At 42.0% G+C, this 22,682-nt stretch overlaps 1 protein-coding gene across 2 annotated transcripts in view; it reads right to left on the bottom strand.

The window, feature by feature from the left end:
- LOC140913108 (formin-like) overlaps window positions 1-22,682 on the bottom strand; it is a 246,746-nt gene that overhangs the window by 134,249 nt on the left and 89,815 nt on the right. For both annotated transcript variants that reach the window (XM_073348842.1, XM_073348843.1), the window contains one exon: window positions 7,727-7,814. In XM_073348842.1, coding sequence (XP_073204943.1) covers window positions 7,727-7,814 — 88 coding nt within the window. The remainder of the gene's footprint in view (window positions 1-7,726; window positions 7,815-22,682) is intronic.

Below are 22,682 nucleotides of genomic sequence, written 5' to 3'. Positions count from 1 at the left end.
CTTGTCAGATGCACCAGAGTGCCCATAAGTGTAGCATTATTCCAAATTTTTGTCCAGGCTTGAACCACAGGGAAGGTACCAATGGAGTGGAGGAAAGGGATCATCATTCCACTTTCTAAAGGTAAAGGCCAGTGCACTTAGTGCAGCAGTTACAGGCCAATAATTCTCCTTTCTGTTCCTGGAAAAAAACTGGCTCATCGGTCACTCCCAGTTTGCACTTTTTGGTCATACAACTCACCTCAAAGATGAAGCCCATTCACTCTCAGTCTTGAAGATCAGAGTTGAAGTCAGGAGGGGACAGTGCCTGGCCACACACTAGTGGTGACCACGCAGCCATCCACGATTAACCTGGCTGCACTAGATCAGTAGTAACCCAGTGAAACTTTTAGACATCTGCAATAAAGCTGTGCGATGTGGCCACGGACATTCAGTGCTATGGACTCATGGGGTCTAAGTGTATTGTTGTTGTTGAGACAGGGTAACCCAGGAAGGCTGGGATATCATGGATGAGGCTTAGCTCAGTTTTGTATGTTTGATTGTTTAAACCTAAGATTTTCAATCAATCAGGTCCACCGCAGAGGGGAAGGAGGGAGGGATTGGAATACAGATAGGGACCACGCATCTCAAAGAACCTCCAGTTACAAGTTAAGTAAACTCTTCCTCTTCTTTGAGCAATGTATTCATTGACAAGCCGTATCTAATTAGAAGGAGGGTGAGAGGAAGATTGTGGAACCATGGAACAGAGGACCACCGCACCAAACGAGGCATCTGTCACACAGTCTTGCACCAGCGCATAATGGGAAGAGAAAGTGTGTACCAAACTCCACGTGACCGCCTTACCTATGTCCATGAGTGGCATGTCGTGAAGTGCAGCCATAGCTGATGCTTGACTCTTGTGAAATGGGCTAGTACCCCAAGGGGTGGAGACAGTCCCGATAATTGATAACAGAGTGCAATGCACCTGAAACCCACTTAGAAATTCCTTGAGTGGAGATGGCCTGCCCCATAATTCTTTCTGCTATAGCAACAAATAATTTAGGAGACTTCCTGAATGGCTTCATCCTCTGCAGGTAAAAGGCCAGGGCCCTATCGACATTGTGGGAGTGAAGGTGACGTTCCTTCTCTGAGGCATGCGGCTTTGGAAAGAAGGCAGGTAAGTGTATGTGTTGGTGAGGTGCAAGCAGGAAACCACTTTCGGCAGAAACTTGGGATGCAAACGTAAGGAAACTTTGTCCTTATGGAATGTAGTAAAAGGGGAGTCTGCCATAATCATCCCCAATTTGCCCACCCTTCTCACAGGGGTAATAGCTATCAGAAAATCCACCTTCATGGAAAGAAGGGAACGGGAGCACGAGGCCTGTGGTTCATCAATGCCATGAGAACAAGGTTGAGGTCCCAATGGAGAGTGATGGCTTGAACGGGAGAATACATCCACATGAGGCTCTTCCAGAATTGTACAGTCAATGGGTGAGTGAAAACTGAGTGCCCCTGCACATAATGGTGGAAAGCACTAATGGCTGCTACAGGCATCTCGATGGAGCTGAGAACGGGATAGGAGATATAACAAGAGAAGAGGAATGTCTGTGGCCCCAGGAGCAAGATCTTTCTGTTGAGCCCAGGAGGCAAAGTGTTTCCATTTGGCTTGGTGGGAGCACCTCGAGGAGTCCCTCCTACTCCTCAAGAGGACGTCACACTGTTGATGAGCATTCCCATGCTACCAAAGATGCCCCTCCAAAAACCAGACTCTCAGATGAAGCATCTGCGGATCAGGATGTCTGTTGTCCTGCCATTGTTTAGCATGAGCAGTTCCAGGAATGTCTAGTGGGAGAGAAGGATGCTTCGGCATGCGGAGAAAAGGAGGAAACCAGAACTGGCAAGACCAAAATGGGACGATCAAAATGACCATCACTCTGTCTCACTGAATCTTGTGAAGGATGCAAGGCAGTAAAGTTAGGGGGAGAAGGCACAACTGATCTGGTCCAACTTAGAAATTCTATAGCCAATGACTAGTGTGTCACCTTGGGAGTGAGCTTTGAGCCTGCCCTTGGAACCATACTGGATGCATTTGATATTGGTGTGGGAGGCAAAGAGATCCCTCACCAGAGACGCCCCCACAACAGTGAAAAATATCCTTGACCACAAAGTTGTGTAGTTTCCATTTGTGGTCGGCCACAAAATTCCTGCTCAGAGCATCTGCTGAGTTCCCAGGAGATAAGCCTCTGACAACAGGATACTGTGTGCGATGCACCATTTCCAGAGGCAAACTGCTTCCACGCAAAGCAACAGTGACCTTATTCCCTCTTGTTCATTTGTGTAGTAAATTATAGTGATGTTGTCCAACATGATGAGAATATGGTGGGAGTGGATGAACAGGAGAAATGCGTGACATGTTCTCCATACTGTCCTAAATTCTAGGATGTTGATATGCATCCTGGATTCCCAAATGCTCCAAATCCCTTCCATTATGTGTTCGCATATGTGGGCACCCCATCTGTTAAGTGGTTCGTCCATAATGATCATCATGCTTGGTCAGGATGGAAGGAAAGGCAATCAGGTGCAAACCTGTTCTGGGTCCATCCATTACCAAAGCAAGGAAAGAACCCTGGGGTGGGGCAGTTATTTGGGTGTCCATGGAGTGAAGCATCGGAGAATGGGCTTTCTGTAACCACAGTCGTAGACAGCAGAAGCAAAGATGAATGAAGGCAGTGACATATGCGCATGCCACCACATGGCCATGAGGGGAAAGGCAAGTTCAGTCTGGAACAGAAGGACTGGAAGTCACCGAAGCAATCAGTTCTAGCAGGGCCAGGAACCAGACCTGTGGTAGATAGACATACGCAGCGACCGCGTTGATGTACACTCCGATGAACTCCAGAGACTGTGTAGGGTCCAACATTGATTTTTCGATGTTTACACTCGCTCCCAGGGAGGAGAGGAGTAGAAGCAGCAGGGAAGTCAATGCTTGAGCTTTGTGTCTGGATTGCACTGCCAGCAGCTAGTCATTGAGATAAGGGAAGATGAGAACATCTTGATGCCAGAGGTAAGCTGTCACTATAGAAAAGACCTTGGTGAAGACCCAGGGAGCAGTGGTGAATCTGAACGGTAGAACCCTGTATTGGAAGTGCCAAGGGACCACAGTAAACCTCAGAAATCATCTGTGGGTCAAATGGATATCTATGTGACAGTAAGAGTCTTGCATATCAAGAGCCATAAACCACATTCCTTTTTCTAGCAAGGATAGTATGCTAGCCACGACTGTGATCATATGGAACTTTGGTTTGTATATGAAGCGGTTGAGATGACAAAGATCTAGGATTAGTCTCCATCCTCTCTTTTCCTTGGGTCGCAGGAAGTAGGTGGAATAGAACCCTGTGTCTTGAAAGGCTGTGGGCACCGGCTCTATTGCCCCTCTACGTAGGAGGTAGTCTACCTCCAGGGCAAGGATACTGTTCAGAGAGTGGTCCTGGAGGCAGGATCAGGATGGGGGATGTGGATGAGGTAGTGCTGTGAACTCAATCACATAGCCATGTTAAATGACACTCAGGACCCGCTCGTCCATTGTTATCATGCTCCAGGCTGGTAGAAAGAGCACTAGATGACCCCTGAAAGGAGTGGGGTGCAAGAACAATGGGTTGCAATTTGGTTGATGGCTCTCTAGATGCACTCAGAAACATAGCTTACGTGAAGATTGAGTGTGTGGAGTCAAGGACTGTGTTGATGGGCCAGGCATATGGGGCCACTGAGTGTTTTGATGCTTGTAAGGAGGCTCATGAGACCACTGGTGGAAAAACTGAGGAGCTCTGTGTCAATGTGCAGTAGGTGGCCGATAGAATTTGCACTTGGGTGCTGGTGTATAAATGCCCAGAGATCACAGATTGGCTCTAGAGTCTTTGAGTGAGTATAGAGAATGTCAGTCTTCTGGTTGAAGAAGTGACATTCAATGAAGGGGGGTTCCTCAGTTGTGTTCTGTACCTCCCTTGGGAAACCAGAGGAATGTAACCAAGATTCTCTCCTCATGACAATCCCTGTGGCCATAGTGCACAAAGATGCGTCTGCCAAATCTACCATGGCCTGAAGCATCGTCCCAGCAACCAATTTGCCTGCTTCTAAAATAGCCTGGAAATAGGAATGGTCCTGCTGGGGAAACTTGTCTGCAAATTCCGTTAAGTGGCTATAATTCAAAAAAGTTTATACCTTGCCAGTATCACCAAGTAATTAGAGATGTGGAACTGAAGGCTGGACAATGAAAAGACCTTACAACCCAGAAGGTGCAGTCTCTTACCCTCGTGAATCGGAGTGGAATGTGGACGCTGCTGTCTGGCCCACTCAGTGGCAGCTTGAATAACCAGGGAATTGGGCGAGGGGTGAGAAAATAGAAACTCAGACTCCTTTGCTGGTACAGAGTACATATTTTCTGCCTCCTTCGGGGTGAGTGCACAGGTTGCCAGGTATGCCAGATGGTGCAGGCCAGTTGGAGAATGGCATAATTGATTAAGAGGTAGCACCACTTTGTTCCGATACTGATGCACACAGAATGTCCAGTAACCGATGCTAGCTGTCCTGCACCTCCTCCAGTGGAATGTGGAGGGTCTCAACCACCCTCTTTAACAACTCCTGGAACTGGTGGTAGTCATCTCTGCGGGGAGGAAGGAGTTGAGGACACTGTCACAACCGGAGATGAGGAGGGGAGCCACTCCAGATCTGGCAGTACCACTGGAGTCAGGCTGATTGGTGCATCCTCCAACCCTGGTTCCAAATGTCTACCCAATGAAGGCCAGAGTGGTGAGGTGGGGGATTCCTTTTGAGCAGATCCAAAAGGTGCTGAAGGCAGATACTGGGGCCAACGCCACCAGTATGGCCAACCAGGTGGATCTTGCAGTTGCTCTGGTGGTCCCCAGGAAGCTGGGTACCAATGGCTCCTGGTTTGAGGGAAGGGAGAATATTGCCACTGTGCCAGCAGAGCCTTTGGATATTTTTGCTGTAGGTATGGGAACGGTCGACCATGTGCATCATCTGAATCTTCCAGCACTGAGAAGTCAGATCCTTGTTCAAACGGCAGAGCCACCAGAACCAGCAAACTGAGAATGTCACAGGGGAGCACTCAGGAACATGACCTGAATGTGGCAAGTCCAAAGCAGAGGACCAGAGTCTTTTTAGAACCAAATGCACCAGAAGATCCAGTGATTTCATCAACTAGGGCAAACAGTCCACAAGGTCCAGGAACTGACTTGAGTCTCCCAGTGTCATTCCACAGACAGAATCGGAGCTGGAACGTGGGCAGAAGGCTGCCTCAGAACTGATGATTCCTGTGGTTCTGCAATACTGATGAAGAGGGGATGTGAAACTCAGTGACCGGAATCGATGGGTCTGACATTCTGTGTGACTTCTTGTAATGCTTGTGGGCCTTGAAACATGCTGTTGCTCCATGGCCAGAACTTGTGGAGGATGCAGTGTCTTTCCTGGGCTTTGAGGAAGACTTACTGTCATGATTATGCGTATGGTTCCTTGCCTCACGGTTAGGCCCTGGCACAAGGTCCTTAGTACTGGTACTGGTGGAACTGGACTGGAGCATCATGGTAGGGGGTGCATTCCTCAACTGCAACAGAGAGGTTGCTCAGCCTTAATCTAACTGAAGGTATTAGCAAGGAAGGAGAGGCAGATACTGCCTCTGAATGTGACATGGGCTTCACCCAAGAAATAAAGGCAGGGTTGGTGCCATCGCTGATTGAAAATAAGTGAGGGCAGGAAGCGCAGATCTTGAACCTCAGCATCTTCGGCATAATTCAGTAACTAGGTGTGGGTGCTGCGGGTGGGGGGGTAGGGAAACCTCCAAAGCAGTGTCCCAAAGTCCTTAAATCCTCAGAAAACTACTACTAACACCAGAAACTACTACTACTACTACCAAAAATAACACCTCACAATAAAATGCTAACTATATACAAGGAATTCTTAAAGTGCATCACAAGAGATGAGAGAACAGCAGAAGCTCCTACTTGGACCATGCAACACTGAGAAGGAATTGAGTGCGCAGTCGGTCTGCCCCACCCTTTATCACCCCAGTTGAAACATGGCGCATGCAAACAACCCTCAGTGGAATACAGATAGGGACCATCATCATTCAGAGAAGAATATAGTATTCCAAAGGAACTCATGAATTATGCATGTCATTATAATGATCCTTTCCTAGCCACGAGATTGAATGGTGATAGTTAGCAGCCCTGCAAGCAAGTAACCCTCTTAGCAATAGTCAAGGTTCCAAAGTGGTGAGAAGTCTACGTAAATTGGGTAAAGTCCGGTGATAAAGGAAAACGTCTTAGTGAGGAATAGACTGAATGTGACAGCATGAAGCAGAAGATGAACTAGTACAACTATTACTATCATCATTATAATAATATGGGGTTCTAAGGAACATCCTCATAGCATTTGGGTGCCATTCTTAGTCCTGGTGAGTTATGGCTCTTTTGTCCCGTGGTCTCTTCAGACAGATCATGATTAATAGCACTCATATTGTTGTGAAATATAAAAATGCCACATTAATACTCTGCAGCATAAGTGTCTTATCTACAAGACATCTCACAGCATGAAATAAGAGGCCTTGAAAATTTATCTGAAGAAACTTGAAGAAAGAACATCACAGGGTTTTTATGTTACAGCTGCTGCCTCTTATTAGTCTTGCCAGCAAACTATTCACAAAATTCATTACTGCAGCTAGTGTCTAGCATTAGGATACCTCTGACACATTATGGGCAGGCTCAAAGTCTTGCCTCATTTCTTTCTTCTTCTTGTAACCATCTGTAAGCCCTTGTTTTTTAAAAAAAGCTAGAATGCTCCAAGGCTGTTCTAAAATTAATAATAATCAATGCCAGCAGCATCTCAACACCCCACAATTCCAAGCCAGTCTTTACCATTGTTTTCCCTCCATCACACGCAAGAAAGCAGACTTCAATTTGGAGCTTTCCAGCAGTTGTTTTAAACAGTGAAAAGCTTTTTAAAATATGAAAATCACCTAAACAGTGTCCTTTTTAATATGTAGCACAAGCACCAAAATACCTGATCTACGTCCCCTGAAAACCCTAGTCAGAGACAGATATATTTTTTCCAAGCTTCTTTGGCCCATTTCTACCAATAATAGGACTTATGCACAGAATAGCCCCCAACACTTGAAAATGTACTGCTCAGTGTTCATCCCTCCTCTTGTCATATGGTTTTGGTATTTTCTCTTTTGGATATGTTTTTTACACTGCCATCGAAGCAAAAAATTAAACACCTAACAAACCCCAAATATTATTTGTAAGTTCTCATTTGAGCTTCCCTGAGCTGAGGGCCTCTGGGGATGGGGATGAGAAAGAGGAAACAAAGAAGGGAGCCAACATAAACAGCTTTGAGAGCACACATATAGAAGGCAATCTGATAGAACCACTCTTAAAATCCAAAACAGTTATACATGAAAAACATGAAAATCATAACACTGGATGTGACATATAAAATCAAAATCTAAAGTCAATTAATTACCAGAGGAAAGGGCTGGTTTAAATTTCAGATTAAGTTAGCAGCTGTTCACTTTTATGTACTTAGTTGGAAAACTAATACTACTTTTTCTCATTATACTAACACCAAAAAGGGAACACACATAAGAGCACCCAGTTTTGCCTAACATTCACTTTAAGTAAAGATATGAGAAAATCTCCATGTAAATAAGTTATATCAAGAGTTTTGTAACTCTCACCTTGTTGAATATCCCTCATTTCCAGGTGCAAACTGGATATCAAAATTCCTACAGTTTGAGATCGCTTTCCATCCAGCAGTTTGATAATCTGGAATTATAAAACAAAATGCTATTGTAGTCAAAATTATCAATCTACAAAACCCTTCATTATTAAAGAAGAGCTAGAAATGCTAATTTGTGAGTTAAATTGAATACTGCTCAACGCTTTTCATCATTTAAATGTGGTATAAGGCTATGATTATCTCAATCTTCTCCTGGCATTCTGTAGCCACGTATACAGGTAACAAGACATCAGCTTCTTCAAATTATTTAAACTTTTCAGTTCAAACGGGACCACAAAGCTTGGACTTCAAATAACAGTAATAAATACAAGCCAGCTCCAAAATGTAATTCATACCAGCGCCAGTAAGGAAAGATCATCCTTTATTTGTAGGATACTGTCTACCAGTAAGACAAACCCATATCAGATCTTTATTCAAGAAATGCATATTCTTTCCCCTTACCCCCATCAGGAGAATGTGGTGCAGGAGTGTGAGATATTCTGAGTAGGGCTGTTGATTAATTGCAGTTAACTAACGCAATTAACTCAAAAAATTAATCGCCATTAAAAAAAATTAATGGTGATTAATTGCAGTTTTAATTGCACTGTTAAACAGTAGAATAGCAATTGAAATTTATTAAATATTTTGGATTTTTTCTACATTTTCATATACATTGTATTCTGTGTTGTAATTGAAATCAAAGTGTATATTATTTTTATTACAAATATTTGCACTATAAAATGATAAACAAAAGAAATAGTATTTTTCAATTCACCTCATACAAGTACTGTAGTGCAATCTCTTTGTCATGAAAGTGCAGCTTACAAATGTAGATTTGGTTTTGTTACATAACTGCACTCAAAAACAAAACAATGTAAAACTTCAGAGCCTATGAGTCCACTCAGTCCTACTTCTTGTTCAACCAATCACTAAGACAAACAAGCTTGTTTACATTTACAAGAGACAATGTTGCCTGCTTCTTATTTACAATATCACCTGAAACAGGCATTTGCATGGCATTTTTGTAGCTGGCATTGCAAAGTATTTATGTCCCAGATATGCTAAACATTCATATGCCCCTTCATGCTTCAGACACCATTCCAGAGGACATGCTTCCATGCTGATGATGCTCATTAAAAATATAACGTGTTAATTAAATTTGTGAACTCCTTGGGTAGAATTGTATGTTCCCTCCTCTGTTTTACCCACATTCTGCCATGTATTTCATGTTACAGCAGTCTTGGATGATGACCCAGCATATGTTGTTCATTTTAAGAACACTTTTGCTGCAGATTTCACAAAACGCAAAGAAGGTACCTATGTGAGATTTCTAAAGGTAGCTACAGCACTTGACCCAAGGTTTAAGAATCTGAAGTGCATTCCAAAATCTGCGAGGGATGAGGTGTGCAGCATGCTTTCAGAAGTGTTAAAAGAGCAACACTCTGATGTGGAAACTACAGAACCTGAACCAACAAAAAAGAAAATCAACCTTCTGCTGGTGGCATCTGACTCAGATGATGAAAATGAACAGGCATCGGTCCGCACTGCTTTGGATTGTTATTGAGCAGAACCTGTCATCAACATGAACGCATGTCCCCTGGAATGGTGGTTGAAGCATGACATATGAATCTTTAGCGCATCTGGCACGTAAATATCTTGCGACGCCAGCTACAACAGTACCATGAGAATGCCTGTTCTCACTTTCAGGTGACACTGTAAACAAGAAGCGGGCAGCATTATCTCCTGCAAATGTAAATAAACTTGTTTGTCTGAGCGATTGGCTGAGCAAGAAGTAGGACTGCATGGACTTGCAGGCTCTAAAATTTTACAAAAATTATTAGGGGTATGGAATGGCTTCCGTATGAGGAGAGATTAATAAGACTGGGTCTTTTCAGCCTGTAAAAGAGACAACTAAGGGGTGGGGGGGATATGATAGAGCGCTCTAACATAATGACCGGTATGGAGAAAGTAAATAAGGAAGTGTTATTTACTCCTTCTCATAATACAAGAACTAGGAGTCACCAAATGAAATAGGCAGCAGGTTTAAAACAAACAAAAGGAAGTATTTCTTCACATTACGCACAGTCAACCTGTGGAACTCTTTGTCAGAGGACATTGTGAAGGCCAAGACTAGAAGAGGGTTCAAAAAAGAATTAGGTAAGTTCGTGGAGGATAGGTCCATCAATGGCTATTAGCCAGGATGGGCAGGGATGGCGTCCCTAGCCTCTGTTTGCCAGAAGCTGGGAATGGGAGACAAGGAATTGACCACTTGGTGATTGTCTGTTCTGTTCATTCCCTCTGGGGCACCTGGCATTGGCTCCTGTCAGAAGACAGGATACTGGGCTAGATGGACCTTTGGTCTGACCCAGTATGGCTATTCTTATGTTATGTACATAATTCTACATTTATAAGTTCAATTTTCATGATAAGGAGATTGCACTACAGTGCTTGTATTAGGTGAATTGAAAAATACTATTTATTTTGTTTTTTTCAGTGCAAATACTTGAAATCAAAAATAAATATAAAATGAGCACTGTACACTTTGTATTCTGTGTCGTAATGGAAATCAATCTATTTGAAAATGTAGAAAACATCCATACACATTTAAATAAAAAGTATTCTATTATTATTTACCAGTGCGATTAATCGTGATTAATTTTTTTAATTGCTTGACAGCCCTAATTCTGAATATGTCTCAAAGATAATTTTAATTTCACTACAGCCCATCCTCGAGTCCTCACTTTCCAACACGTTCTTCTTGATCAAAGAAAGCTGATGGCTTTTCCTATGGCTCTCTTTCAACACAGCTCCTAAAATGCTCAGAGATTGCTGAAAAGTTCTTCTTTCCAATGATGACTGAGCATCTGCCACCAAAGTCAGGAGGAGTGAAGGACTTTGACCATGTTTTGAATATTAAATCATACATGTTAGTGATCTGTGTTGAGCCCAAACTATTTTTGTGTGTATGTGTGTTGGGGGGAACGACTTTAGCATATCAAAATGAACAAAAGATCCATATTCAGGTATGTATTACCTCAGAGCAGGGATAGGTACATACATAAAATACTGAAAGGTGAATCTTCAAAGTTTTGGAGGTTTAGTTCACCTGATGGCACAGATAAACCTGAGATGCAAAATTAGGATTTGAAGCCAAACTTCCCATAAGTTTTGCGATGTTTGTACATGTGGTTTGGTTTGTACCATTAGAGAGATATGATAGGAACAAGTCACAAAATTCAGATCCAGAGATGAACTTCCTCAAAATTCAGGAGACGTTTCATATCCAGGGTCAGGCTCAGGACCATCTCTTGCTAATTAGTTTGAAAATTCAAACACTTCACCAAAATCTGCCTCTCTCTAATCTAGATTTCAGCAAGGCTGGAAACTTGTACAGCTAAATGCTTAATAGAGATATCCAGCACAGTATGTCTGGGGAAATACTGTGAGAAACTGAATTTTAATCCTACCAACAGGAGCATTCAAATATAAATCAAAACAAACCGTTAAACTTTTCCAACCCCCAAAGTCGTGATATAAGTTTTGTTATCCCAATAATATATTTTAGTGGCTCTCACAGGAATGAAAACTGCAAAGTACAGTATGGTTTAAAAAAATCTCATACTAATTCATACAATTGTTTACTGCAATACTCCTATCTTATGGGCCCATTCAGGGACATTTAGCAGAGCAGCCACTCAGCCAATCACAAATACAAAAGTGAAATGGGAGTTGGGAAACATGGTAGAGAGAGAAAGGCTAGTAACATTTTTGTCTGAATAAATGCAGGGTTAATTATTATTTATCAAGTGCTAAAAGTGTGCCAGACACTTCACAAACAAACAACAATATATGGTACCTCCAACAAGGATCTTACAAGATACTTATGACCATGCAGTAGAGGCTCACCACACAATTTAATGAATGCTAGTTATGCTACATATAGCATATTTTATGCCAGCACTGCAAATAAAACATATCCTGAAAGTCTTTACACACTATATTTATGATACTGTATGTTAACTATTAAAATTAATTAACTTTGTATTCTTATTCTATGTATTTTGTTTGAACAGGACAGAATCCATGTTCTGAATTTCCCAAATATACAAACATACAAAATGACTTGGATATAAGTCACTGTATATGAATACTTTGCATACATCTCCTCCTGTAAAATGTGATTCTTTGTAAATGTTAGGAAGTACCCAGTATATGATGGTCATTTTTGAAGCTGTATATGAGTCTGCTGAACTAGGTAGCACATTAACTTCTAACAGGGATAATTATAGACTCGACTAGTATGCAATTTGTATAGCATTCACTGACCTCCAGGTTGACCCTGTTCAGGGTCAAATTTATATGTTGTCATAAACCCCATTAGACATGCCTAGTTTGAGGTAAAACCTTTCCAGACTATACCTCATACAGATAATATGACATTTGAAACTAATACATTAGGCTACTTCAGAAAATTGTTGATATGCTCTCCAGATCTGATCAAATTAGTCCACTTGGCTAATTTTTCTTGTAACTTTTTTAAAAATAAAAATTGCAGATAACTGTAATGGCACATTAAAAAAAATAGAGATATTCATATTGTATCTAAAAATCTGTGTAGAAATAAGTACACATGGTCATAATTAACAGAGATCAGACTAGACCCAGACTACTTGAAATAACTTCAGCGAAACCAAATTTGTGACTAAAGGCTAATATTTTATTCATTAGATAACAAAAATGGTAACAATAAGACAGTAGAATAGCTCAAGTAGGACATACAAAACATATTAAAAATACAGTTGTAATGCTATGTAATTGCATAAAGAATTTTGTTGTCAGAATTTGGAACCAATGAAGAATTAGAAGACCTTTTGCAACAACCAGATGCAATCAATATTAGAAATAGGGAATATATTTTCTGTGGCATCTCCTTTGCCTCAAATTATGGTCAGTTTCGGGAGGGTGCTGGCAGCAGAGTATAAACTCTATTTGAGAATTTTATATAGAAAACAGATGTAAGGAGGACACATCACTTATCCAACTTATTAAAAAGCAAAAGGTAATGAAACAGAACTTTGCAAAGGCACCATTGTTGTATTTAGTCTATATCTGTTAAAGATGACCTGGCATTAATCACCTCTCAGCAGTCTGCAGGCAATGACAGGTAAGCAGCTGACTTCTTCGCTATTAGTGGATGCTGTTCTGCCAGCTGGCAGAGTCTGTCTAAGACTGGACATGGCAGCCAGCAGTCTGTCTCTCCTCTAGAGAATAAACACATCATTGAAATGGATGTAGCGTCTTCTGGCTCAATGAAAAGAACGTGAATGCTGCTGCTGTCTTATTCAGTCTATCCCCTCGTCCATAACATAATTTGCCTTAAGTGGCTTCTACTGACTGGCCATTTAAAAAATATTAGGCTACTTGATTTGATGCAAAGTGTTCTTTGTATGTCTCTCTAATATCTACCATCTATTGTAAAAGTGGATATGTACTCATACTTGAATACATTTAGCTAAATTATTCTTACATCCAGAGATGAAAGTAAGACGGTACGCCCCAGTACGGCGTACCTGTAAGAGCCAATGCGCCGAACCAGGACCGGCTTTCCCAGACGGCAATTTAAAGCCCTGGGGTAGTGGTGGCAGAGCTCCGGTGGGGATTTAAAGGGCCCTGGAGCTCCAGCTGCCGCTACCGCCCCGGCCCTTTAAATCCCCGCCGGAGCCCTAGGGTATCGGTGGCAGGGCTCCGGAGGAGATTTAAAGGGCCGGAGCGGTAGCGGCTTTCGGAACCGCAAGCCCTTTAAATCCCTACCTGAGCCCTGCTGCCCGAGCTCTGGCGTAGTGGCGGCGGGGTTCTGGTGGGGATTTAAAGGGCTCGGGCAGTAGCGGCGGCTGGAGCCACGGGGCCCTTTAAGTCCCTGACGGATCCCAGCCACTGCTACCACAGGGCTTGGGCAGTAGGGCTCAGGTGGGGATTTAAAGGGCTCGGGGCTCTGGCAGCTGCTACCACAGCGGAGCCCCAGGCCCTTTAAAGCTCTGCCAGAGCCTAAAGCCCCGGGGTAGTGGTGGCAACTGAGAGCCCCCAGGGCTCCTCAGTGATTTAAAGGGCCCGTGGCTCTGCTGCAGTAGTGGCAGCTGGAGGCCTGAGCCCTTTAAATCACCCGATCCTCAGGGCTCCCAGCTGCCTCTGCAGCTGGTAGCTTGGGGGTGATTTAAAGGGCTTTGGGCTACCGCAGCTGGAGCCCCAGGCCCTTTAAATCAAGATTTAAAGGACCCGAGGATTTAAGGCCCTGCCTCTTCTGGTTAAGGCCACACCCCTTCCAATTGAAGCCATGCCCCCTGCTCAGGACTCCAGCGTACTGGTAAGTCCTCTAACTTACTTTCACCCCTGCTTACATCCCCACTAATGGGTGTTTCTTTAATGCAGCCAGAAATACATCCCATTAATGTTGCATGAAAAACTTCATTGTTCTGTGTAAATTTTGTCCCGGACACTTTGTGGTACATAAAACTGCAAAGATTAAGTTTATTTAAGCAATTAAAGGTGAAGTTCTTCCCTATACTGATGCACAGGTTCTTTCCATGACACTCAAATGTGTTGGGAGAAACTATCGCTAATATGATGGCCTGCAGATCACAATGTCCAACACCAACAATTAGCTTGTATACTGCAATTATCCCCAAGCATTTGTTAGGAGCCTACTGAAACCCTGCTCAGAGTTACAGCTAAGTGTACTCCACAATGCCATCACCACCCCCCTATATGTACTCGTGGGATTTCTGTAGGATATAAAGCATCAGCCACGATCTCTTCTCCCTCTGCTCAAAGTAAGGCAGGTTTTATACCTATTTGAATAATACATTTAAATCAAAATTATGAGAAGCCATGTTGTTTTTATATTTTGATCTATATTTTTAAGTGCTTCAGAAGGCATTTATCTTTAAATTAAATACAATACGGAAAAATCTCGTGTTATTACTTTAAAAACACACTTTAAATAGACAAGCAATAGCCATGGCACTTGCTTGATATAATATAGAGAGGTGGGTGGGGTAATATCTTTTATTGGACCATCTTCTGTTGGTGAAAGAGAAAAGCTTTTGAGTGACACAGAGCTTTTCTTCATAGATGAGGAATGAGATGGATACACATTTATCTCAGTTGCTCCATTATCATCAAATTTGTAAAAGTACCAAAAATGAATGGCTCCCATCTATGCTAAAGGGTATATCCTACACCCTCCATGAGTGCATAACTTGGTGGTAAGCAAAGGAATGCACTCTGCTCCCCACTGTACAATGGATGGAGAGAAAGGAGGAGTGGCTAGGAGGAACATTCACCAGAATTCTTCTGCTCAAGCACTGTTTATTACCTCTCTGTAGAAAGTTGAAGATGAACTTTGTGTTTCAAACCTGTGAAGCAGACAACTATTTCTGCAATATCTGCCTTTCTTGCAGAACCACAAAATGAAGTAATCATAATTTTTCATTTACTAGATAGAAAATTTGCTGACAGATATATCCCTTTAATTTAAATAATGCTCTTCATTCAAAATATTGACACATGTTAAATGAGAACATATGTTAATAATTACTTGAGGCCAGTTAGAGATAATAGACAACAGAAAAGTTTTTACCCTCATTGTCATTCTGTGTCTTTGATATGATAATCATTGCACTGATGGACCAAAAATGATTGATGGACCTTCATTTAGATCATACACGTGACACAAATTACCTGACATTTACCCATTTTCTTTGTAAGATGAAGAAATAGTGGCATCAGGTACTTCCTGCCATACTGTTCCTTGAACCAGTATAGAAAATACTAGCTTCTATAAGGATGACTATCTTCCTGGTAAATCCTCAGAAATATAGGGAAGACAAACCCATACTTTAAAATATATCTAGCCTTAGTAACGTTAAGATATAAAAGATGCATACACTGTACATTACACTGAAGCACTTGTCTTCTAAAACACATCTCTTTCAGGTAACATGGCACTGTAGTTTGATGCTTGCTGCGCCCATTTTTTATTGCATCTCAAAGTCAGTTTCCTAGTTCTATCTTCCTTCCAGCTACCTCTGACTTTACAGCTGAAATCAAGTACAGAGCAAGTCTGGGCTGTGCAACTCCCACAGGGTGAGGTGACTTCAAAGCAATGTATCTGTGCCTGTCAGTTTGCAGATTACATGGATTAGGTCTGTTAAGAGGCAGACAAAGGCCAAAGACAGTTTGGTGTGAGGGAAGAGCTAGGATCTTGCTGTATATAAAGTTTTAGGTGCTTAAATCCAACATATGAAAGAGTCTATGCATGGCCTGCTAGTCCTATAAGGGCATTTTCGGAGACTGCAGGTGTGGCAAATATCTCTGAGGAGTTGTAAGCCTGGCATATATCTATGAAGTCTAGGATTTCCAAAGCAACCTAAAGAAGATAGGTGTTCAAATACCATTACAATTCAATGGAAATGGGTGTTTTTTTAAAAATTACAGCTGAAGTCTTTTCACTATTATAGACATTAACTTTTATATACTCAATTCTTTTCAGTGCATAAAGACTTAAACACTTATGTACTTAAAAGTTCATGTGCAGAATCTGTTCATAGTGCAAAAACTTGTATACTCACCAAACATTATGTCTGAAGTCTTTTTATAATTTCAGTATAACATATTATTTCTTTTAAAAATAATAAGAAATTTCCAGACAAATAACTGTGTCGACATAATACTAATAGAGATACGTAACAGTGGCTACAAAAACTACATGCAAAGAATGTTATAATTAAAAGTTAAGCCTTACAAAATATGGAAACAATCAGAGAAGGCAATGTTGATAAATAGTAAAATTTTGAATATTTTACCTTAAGACTGTAGTACCCTTACAGTGAATACATTCACTTGACCTCCCTGCAACAACCTTATCTTTGACCCACAAGACATGCTTCTCAAAAACACCACATCCTTTTGAAAGGTTTCAGAGTGGTAGCCGGGTTAGTCTGTATCAGCAAAACAATAAGGAATCCTTAGAGACTAACAAATTTATTTGGGCATAAACTTTCGTGAGTTAAAACCCACTTCATCAGATGCATGGAGTGGAAAATACAGAGGTAGGTATAAATACACAGCACAGGAAAAGATGGGAGTTGCCTTACCAAGTGGGGGGTCAGTGCTAATGAGCCAATTCAATTAAGGTGGAAGTGGGCTATTCTCAGCAGTTGACAAGAAGGGGTGAATACCAAAGGAGGAAAAAATCACTTTTGTAATGCTAATGAAGCAAATGTAATCAAGATGGCCCATTTCAAAGAGTTGACAAGAAAGTGCGAGTATCAGCAGTGGAAAATTAGTTTTTGTAGTGACCCATCCACTCCTAGTCTTTATTCAGGCCTAATTTGATGGTGTCCAGTTTACAAATTAATTCCAGTTCTGCAGTTTCTCATTGGAGTCTGTTTTTGAAGTTTTTTTGTTGAAGAATTGCCACTTTAAAGTCTGTTATTGAGTGTCCAGGGAGACTGACGTGTTCTCCTACTGGTTTTTGAATGTTATAATTCTTTATGTCTGATTTGTGTCCATTTATTCTTTTGCATAGAGACTGTCTAGTTTGGCCAATGTACATGGCAGAGGAGCATTGCTGGCACATGATGGCATATATCACATTGGTAGATATGCAGGTGAACGAGCTCCTGATGGTGTGGTTGATTGTGGTCAGGTCCTATGATGGTGTCCCTTGAATAGATATGTGGACAGAGCTGGCAATGGGGTCTGTTGTAGGGATTGGTTCCTGGGTTAGTGTTTTTGTTGTGTGGTGTGTAGTTGCTGGTGAGTATTTGCTTCAGTCTTTAATTACAAGAGCAGATACTATTTTTCTACAGGAACCCGGACTCATTCAGTGCACAGAATAGACAGTGCTCACATAATGGGTAACTATTCAATATATCGGTTTCTCCTTGTTGTTCAGTATGTGGCCTCACACCTTATTTACTGTACACCGTACACTATTCAAATCCTGCTCGGAAGACAGAACCGTTCATTTCCTCATAGGCTTTTCTATGGTGCTCATCACTATGGTCTCTGAGTGCATCCCAAACATTAATTAATTTATATTCACAACATCCCTGTAAGGTGAGTGTGGCACTCTGTAGCTCAAAGCAACACCCTTGAACCCCCATATTCACCACTGTCATATAATTATGATATGGTTTGTACAAAATATGCCTTGTGAGGCATCATTCTGAAAGTCTTGATCTGTTGAACATTAATATCCTGTTGGATTGTATGTGCTATTGTATCTGAAGTTATGAAGATTTGCTATGTGTGTTTTACTGAAATATGCTGTGAAGTCGGGCACAGCCACAACCAGCCTATCAGATACAACAATGGAGTAGCCAGATGCACTGATGGCCCATTAAAGCGTAACCACACTCCCAATGATCATCCCAGAAAAAACTTCTCAGAGAAAGCAAGAAGACAAAGTAGACCTCCACTTCAGAAGCATACATCTTTCCAGCAAGCTCAAAGAAACTATAAAGAGGGAAAGTGACATCATGACTTGGCCTCACTCCCCGACAACTCAACACCTGGAAACACATCTGGAGGACAAAGATTTTGAAATGGGGAGAGTGGTCCCGGGCTGGTGGAGAGTTCCAGCCTGTGTATTGAAGTTCTGTGACCTGTTTGTACCATCTATTAGTGTGAGACAAGGCTTGATTCAAATCCTGGTTAGTTTATAGAACTCAGACTGTGAATTTATTTTATTTCTTAGATAATCAACTTTGATCTCTATGCTTGCTACTTATAATCACCCTATTCTGAAAATAGTCCTGACAGACAGTAAAACGTAGGAATCTTTTGTTAGATGTGTGAATTGCTATACGGAAATATGCGTTCTGAAGGTTAAGGACTGAGAACCAATCCCCTTGGGCTAGTATCAGAATTATTGCTGCAGGTGTCACTGTTCTGAATTTTTGTGCCTTCACAAAGGTGTTGAGTAGCCTTAAATTTAGGATGAGTCTCCAACCACTGGTTTTGTTTGTTTGTTTGTTTTTTTGGAACAGGAAATACCTGGAATAAAACACTTTCCCTCTGTGATGCATGGGAACTGGTTGTATAGTACTCAAAAGTAGAAGACAGCCTATTTCCTGCCATAGCAGGTTCTCGTGAGAGCAGTCCCTGAAGAGGGCAGGGCAGGGGGGTTGGCAGGTGGAAGAGAAGTGAAGTGGATGGAGTACCCTATGGAGATTATCTCCAAAACCCATTTGTCCATAGGGATAGACTCCCAAGCCCGCTAGAAGTTATAAAGGTGGTCTCTGAAGGGAGGAAGGCAGATGAAATGCTGCAGTTGGTATGAAAGATGATGGGAGCTCAGGACTGCGACCATCCCATCAAAATTGGTGCTTTGGGGTAGAAGGTTGTGAGGACAAAGGTTAGGAAGTGGGTGGCTTTCTTCTCTAGAACCTCTGTTACTTGTTTTGAGGTTCATATGATCTCTGGGAATCCAAGAATTGGGTTGGATAGGATCTCTGTGCTGTCTTGAACCTACTAAACTTTCTCTTTGGGGTAGGTATATAGATCCTCAGAGAATGTAAAGTGGGCCTGGAAACAGTTTGGTGCCATCAAAAGGAAGGTCTTTGACCATATTCTGGACCTCCTTAAGAAATCCTGACAGCTGAAGTCAGGAGGCCTCTCCTCATAACTACTACCACAGAAATTGAATGAGCAGAGTCAGCAGTGTCAAGAAAGGCCAGTAGAGATGTTCTGGGGAGCAGCTGGCCTTCTGCAATAATTGCCTGGAATTGTCCTCTCTGTTCTGCTGGTAGATGCTCAATAAAGGAGTTCATATTGGTATAATTTGTACTTCACCATTAATGCCTCATAGCCCTGACTGTGTTTCTCATTTTCTGGGTGCCCAACTTGAAACCCTGATTTGCAGAAATGCTCAGCACTCAGAGCTGCAAGTGACGTCAGTGGGAGCTGTGCTTGGAACATATTAAATCCTATATAATGCTAAGTACTCTGAAAAATCAGGTCCTCGGCATGTCAAATTGGGCACCCAAAATTAATGGATAACTAATTTATTTTTTTCTTTAATTAGTGTCCCTGTGGGTGCTACACTCTAAGTGCACTTGCGCCCCATGTGCCTTTGATCAGAGATATCTCATAGCAGTGTCTGTTCAGCCCGTGCATGCATGTTACTCAGTCTCCTGCTCCATGCTGTTGTTATATAGCACTGTGTTGGTGAACCACCCTCAGTTCCTTCTCAACCCCCTTGGCCTGAGACAGAGCCTTTCTACAAAGCAGCTTGGAGGTTCCTTCTCCCCCTGCTCTGCTAGTTCTGCTCAAATGAGTGCCTAAAAATAGTAGCATGGCCACGGCAGCACAGGCAGGAGCTTGAGTATAGATGTAGCAGTATGGGCAGGATTGTACTCACGCAGTCTTTGCACATGTGCAATGATTTATCAGTCTTGTCATTACCCTCCAAGGGGAGGTCCGCAGAAATGGTTTGGATCACTTGGGGGAAAATCAGAGACCTGTAGCCACGAAGCCCTTCTCATGATTATCGAGACACAGGTGATTGCTAGACCAATCTGGCAGGTTCCATGATAGCCTTGTTAGTCAGGAGTACCACTTTAGATAGAGCCAAAGCCTTCTAGGACCTTGAGGGTGGAATTCTGGACCGTCTCCTGAGGAATCTGGAGCATGTCTTCAATTCTGAAAATTGTCTGGAGATGAGGGAGAAGATGCTCATACTGCCTCATCTGGAAAGGGTGAGGAGAGTATTGCTGGTGGATTCATCAACACTGGTTGATATTCCTTTATCAACTGCTCCTGAGGAGCCTGTGCTTCTTCACCCAGTGATGACCATTTCAGCGAGTGGAACTCAGGGTCCTCATGACTCAACTGCCCAGAAGTATTAACCCTGGGGCTCCAATAAGGTCAATGCAATGGAGTGAAATGGAGTTGGCCCCAGTGTTGGCTACCATTGGTCTCTGGGCCAGAACTGATGATAATGAGGAAAGGGAGGTTGAGTGGATCTGGAAGGCCTGTCTGGACTGATAATTGTAATTGGAGTGACCATCAGTACTGGCTTGTGTTTGTCTGATGAATAGGCCTCCTCATGTTCTATCCATGGGACTGGAGGGTACCATGGGAACTGATTACATCAGACAGAAAGTAGGAGGAGGTGGCCTAGAAAGAGACTGAAGTTGAGCCTCCAGTTCCCAGCTATGCTCCCGTACCAGCAACTGTTGGGTAGACAGAATGGGACCTCCCACAACAATATCAGCTCTGCAAAAATCAGGGATTCCAGGACCACATACATAGCCAAGTTCCCCAGGACAGCGTACTGGGACCAGCCTCAGGTGAACTGTCTGGTCTCCTGGGCTTTGTTAGGACTGTTTGTCCTGTTTTAGAGGTGGAAGGTCTGTGCGTAGGCAGTACTATCAGAGCAGGGGGAGAACAATCCCTCCTGTCCTTATGAGGCTCAGGCATTGGTGGTGGTCTATCCAGGCACAGATTCAGGACACTGTGAGCGCCTCGTACCATCAATGTCTTCTTTGTACAGGCTCTGGCTGCATCGATTCTGGACACAGAGTACCTGGCAGTGCCAGAGGAAGGGGAGAAGCGGACGTTTTGGAAAAGGAACTGGGGTTGGAGTGGTCAGTTCATGACATGTTTTATGCACTCAGATGGAAGCATCAGGAGGCATGGAACAATGTACATTGCTATAGAATAATTTCCAGTCTCAAGCGCATGGAGGGCACATATGCACCCACAGTGAATAACCACAGAGACCAGCACACAAAGAAGAAGTTTGGTTTACCTGACTTGCCCAGCATTACACAGGAACTCTGTGGCAGAGGCAGAGATAGAATCCAGTTATTTAGGATGACATTCAACTGTCTTAACAATGAGACCGTCTCCTCTCTCCCATCTCATTCATTACACATCTTCCAACTTTTGCAACAGAAGAGGCAGAGGTCCTACAGACAACTGCTTTCTTCACTACACAACTCTGATTCATTCCCAGAGAAAGGTAGGAAGAATAACATGGGATCATATCATTAAAGACTGTTTCATAAAACATACATGGAAGGGGGCTAAATGAATGGCTTTGGCTTTTGAGAAAAAACAAAAAAAATGTTCAAAATTTTTCAAAAAATTCAATATTTTAAATTTTAAAAAGTAACTTTAGACCAACTATTTTTGCTAAATGTTTTCAGTTTCAGTCAAAATGGTAGCTTAAATTGAAAAAATGTTTCAAGAGTTTTTTTTTTAATCAATTCTACTAGTTTGCTATTGTTTTTGCAAAAAATCAAGGTCAATTTAATCTGTAAATTTATCAATAACTATCCATATCTACTTGTACCTGAATGAATTAAATAACACCACTGAAAAACCTACAAATTCCCCCCTTTTCTTATTCTGGATCTTCTTTCTCTTCATAGAGGTCTCCAATCAATCGTACAATTCTGAACATTTTAATTTTTTTCTTAAATTACACGTTAATTATTCATCTAAAATAGTCTTCTAAATACTCCAAACACAAAACAACACCACCTTGAAATCCACAGCCATAACAACAATACATCTTGTTCTAGATGATTTTATTGTTCATGAGCACTTGAAAAAGGAATTAGGGAAGTAACACAAAGAATAAGTTAAAAAGGTGAAAACATCTTTTTAGATGAACCCGTCAGCTTCTGTAGTTAAGACTCAAAATCTATCTTTCTGAAGTCTGTACAAAAGTTTATTTTTTAATCTGAATATTAGGTGCTATACTCTATGATACTGTGGGATTCTCAAGCCCATACTAGTAAAGCATGCATTGAAGCATCCAGGAGGTAAATGTTTGACTAGATACATATGACTGGTGGGTTATTTTATAAAGGGGCCGGGGGTCTTGGGAGGGTGGGAAGGGG

This window comes from Lepidochelys kempii, chromosome 6 (genome assembly GCF_965140265.1).
Source record: "Lepidochelys kempii isolate rLepKem1 chromosome 6, rLepKem1.hap2, whole genome shotgun sequence".
NCBI classification, from domain to species: Eukaryota; Metazoa; Chordata; order Testudines; family Cheloniidae; genus Lepidochelys; species Lepidochelys kempii.
The sequence above is the reverse complement of the archived record's forward strand: the minus strand, read 5'-3'. Positions and strand labels throughout refer to the sequence as shown.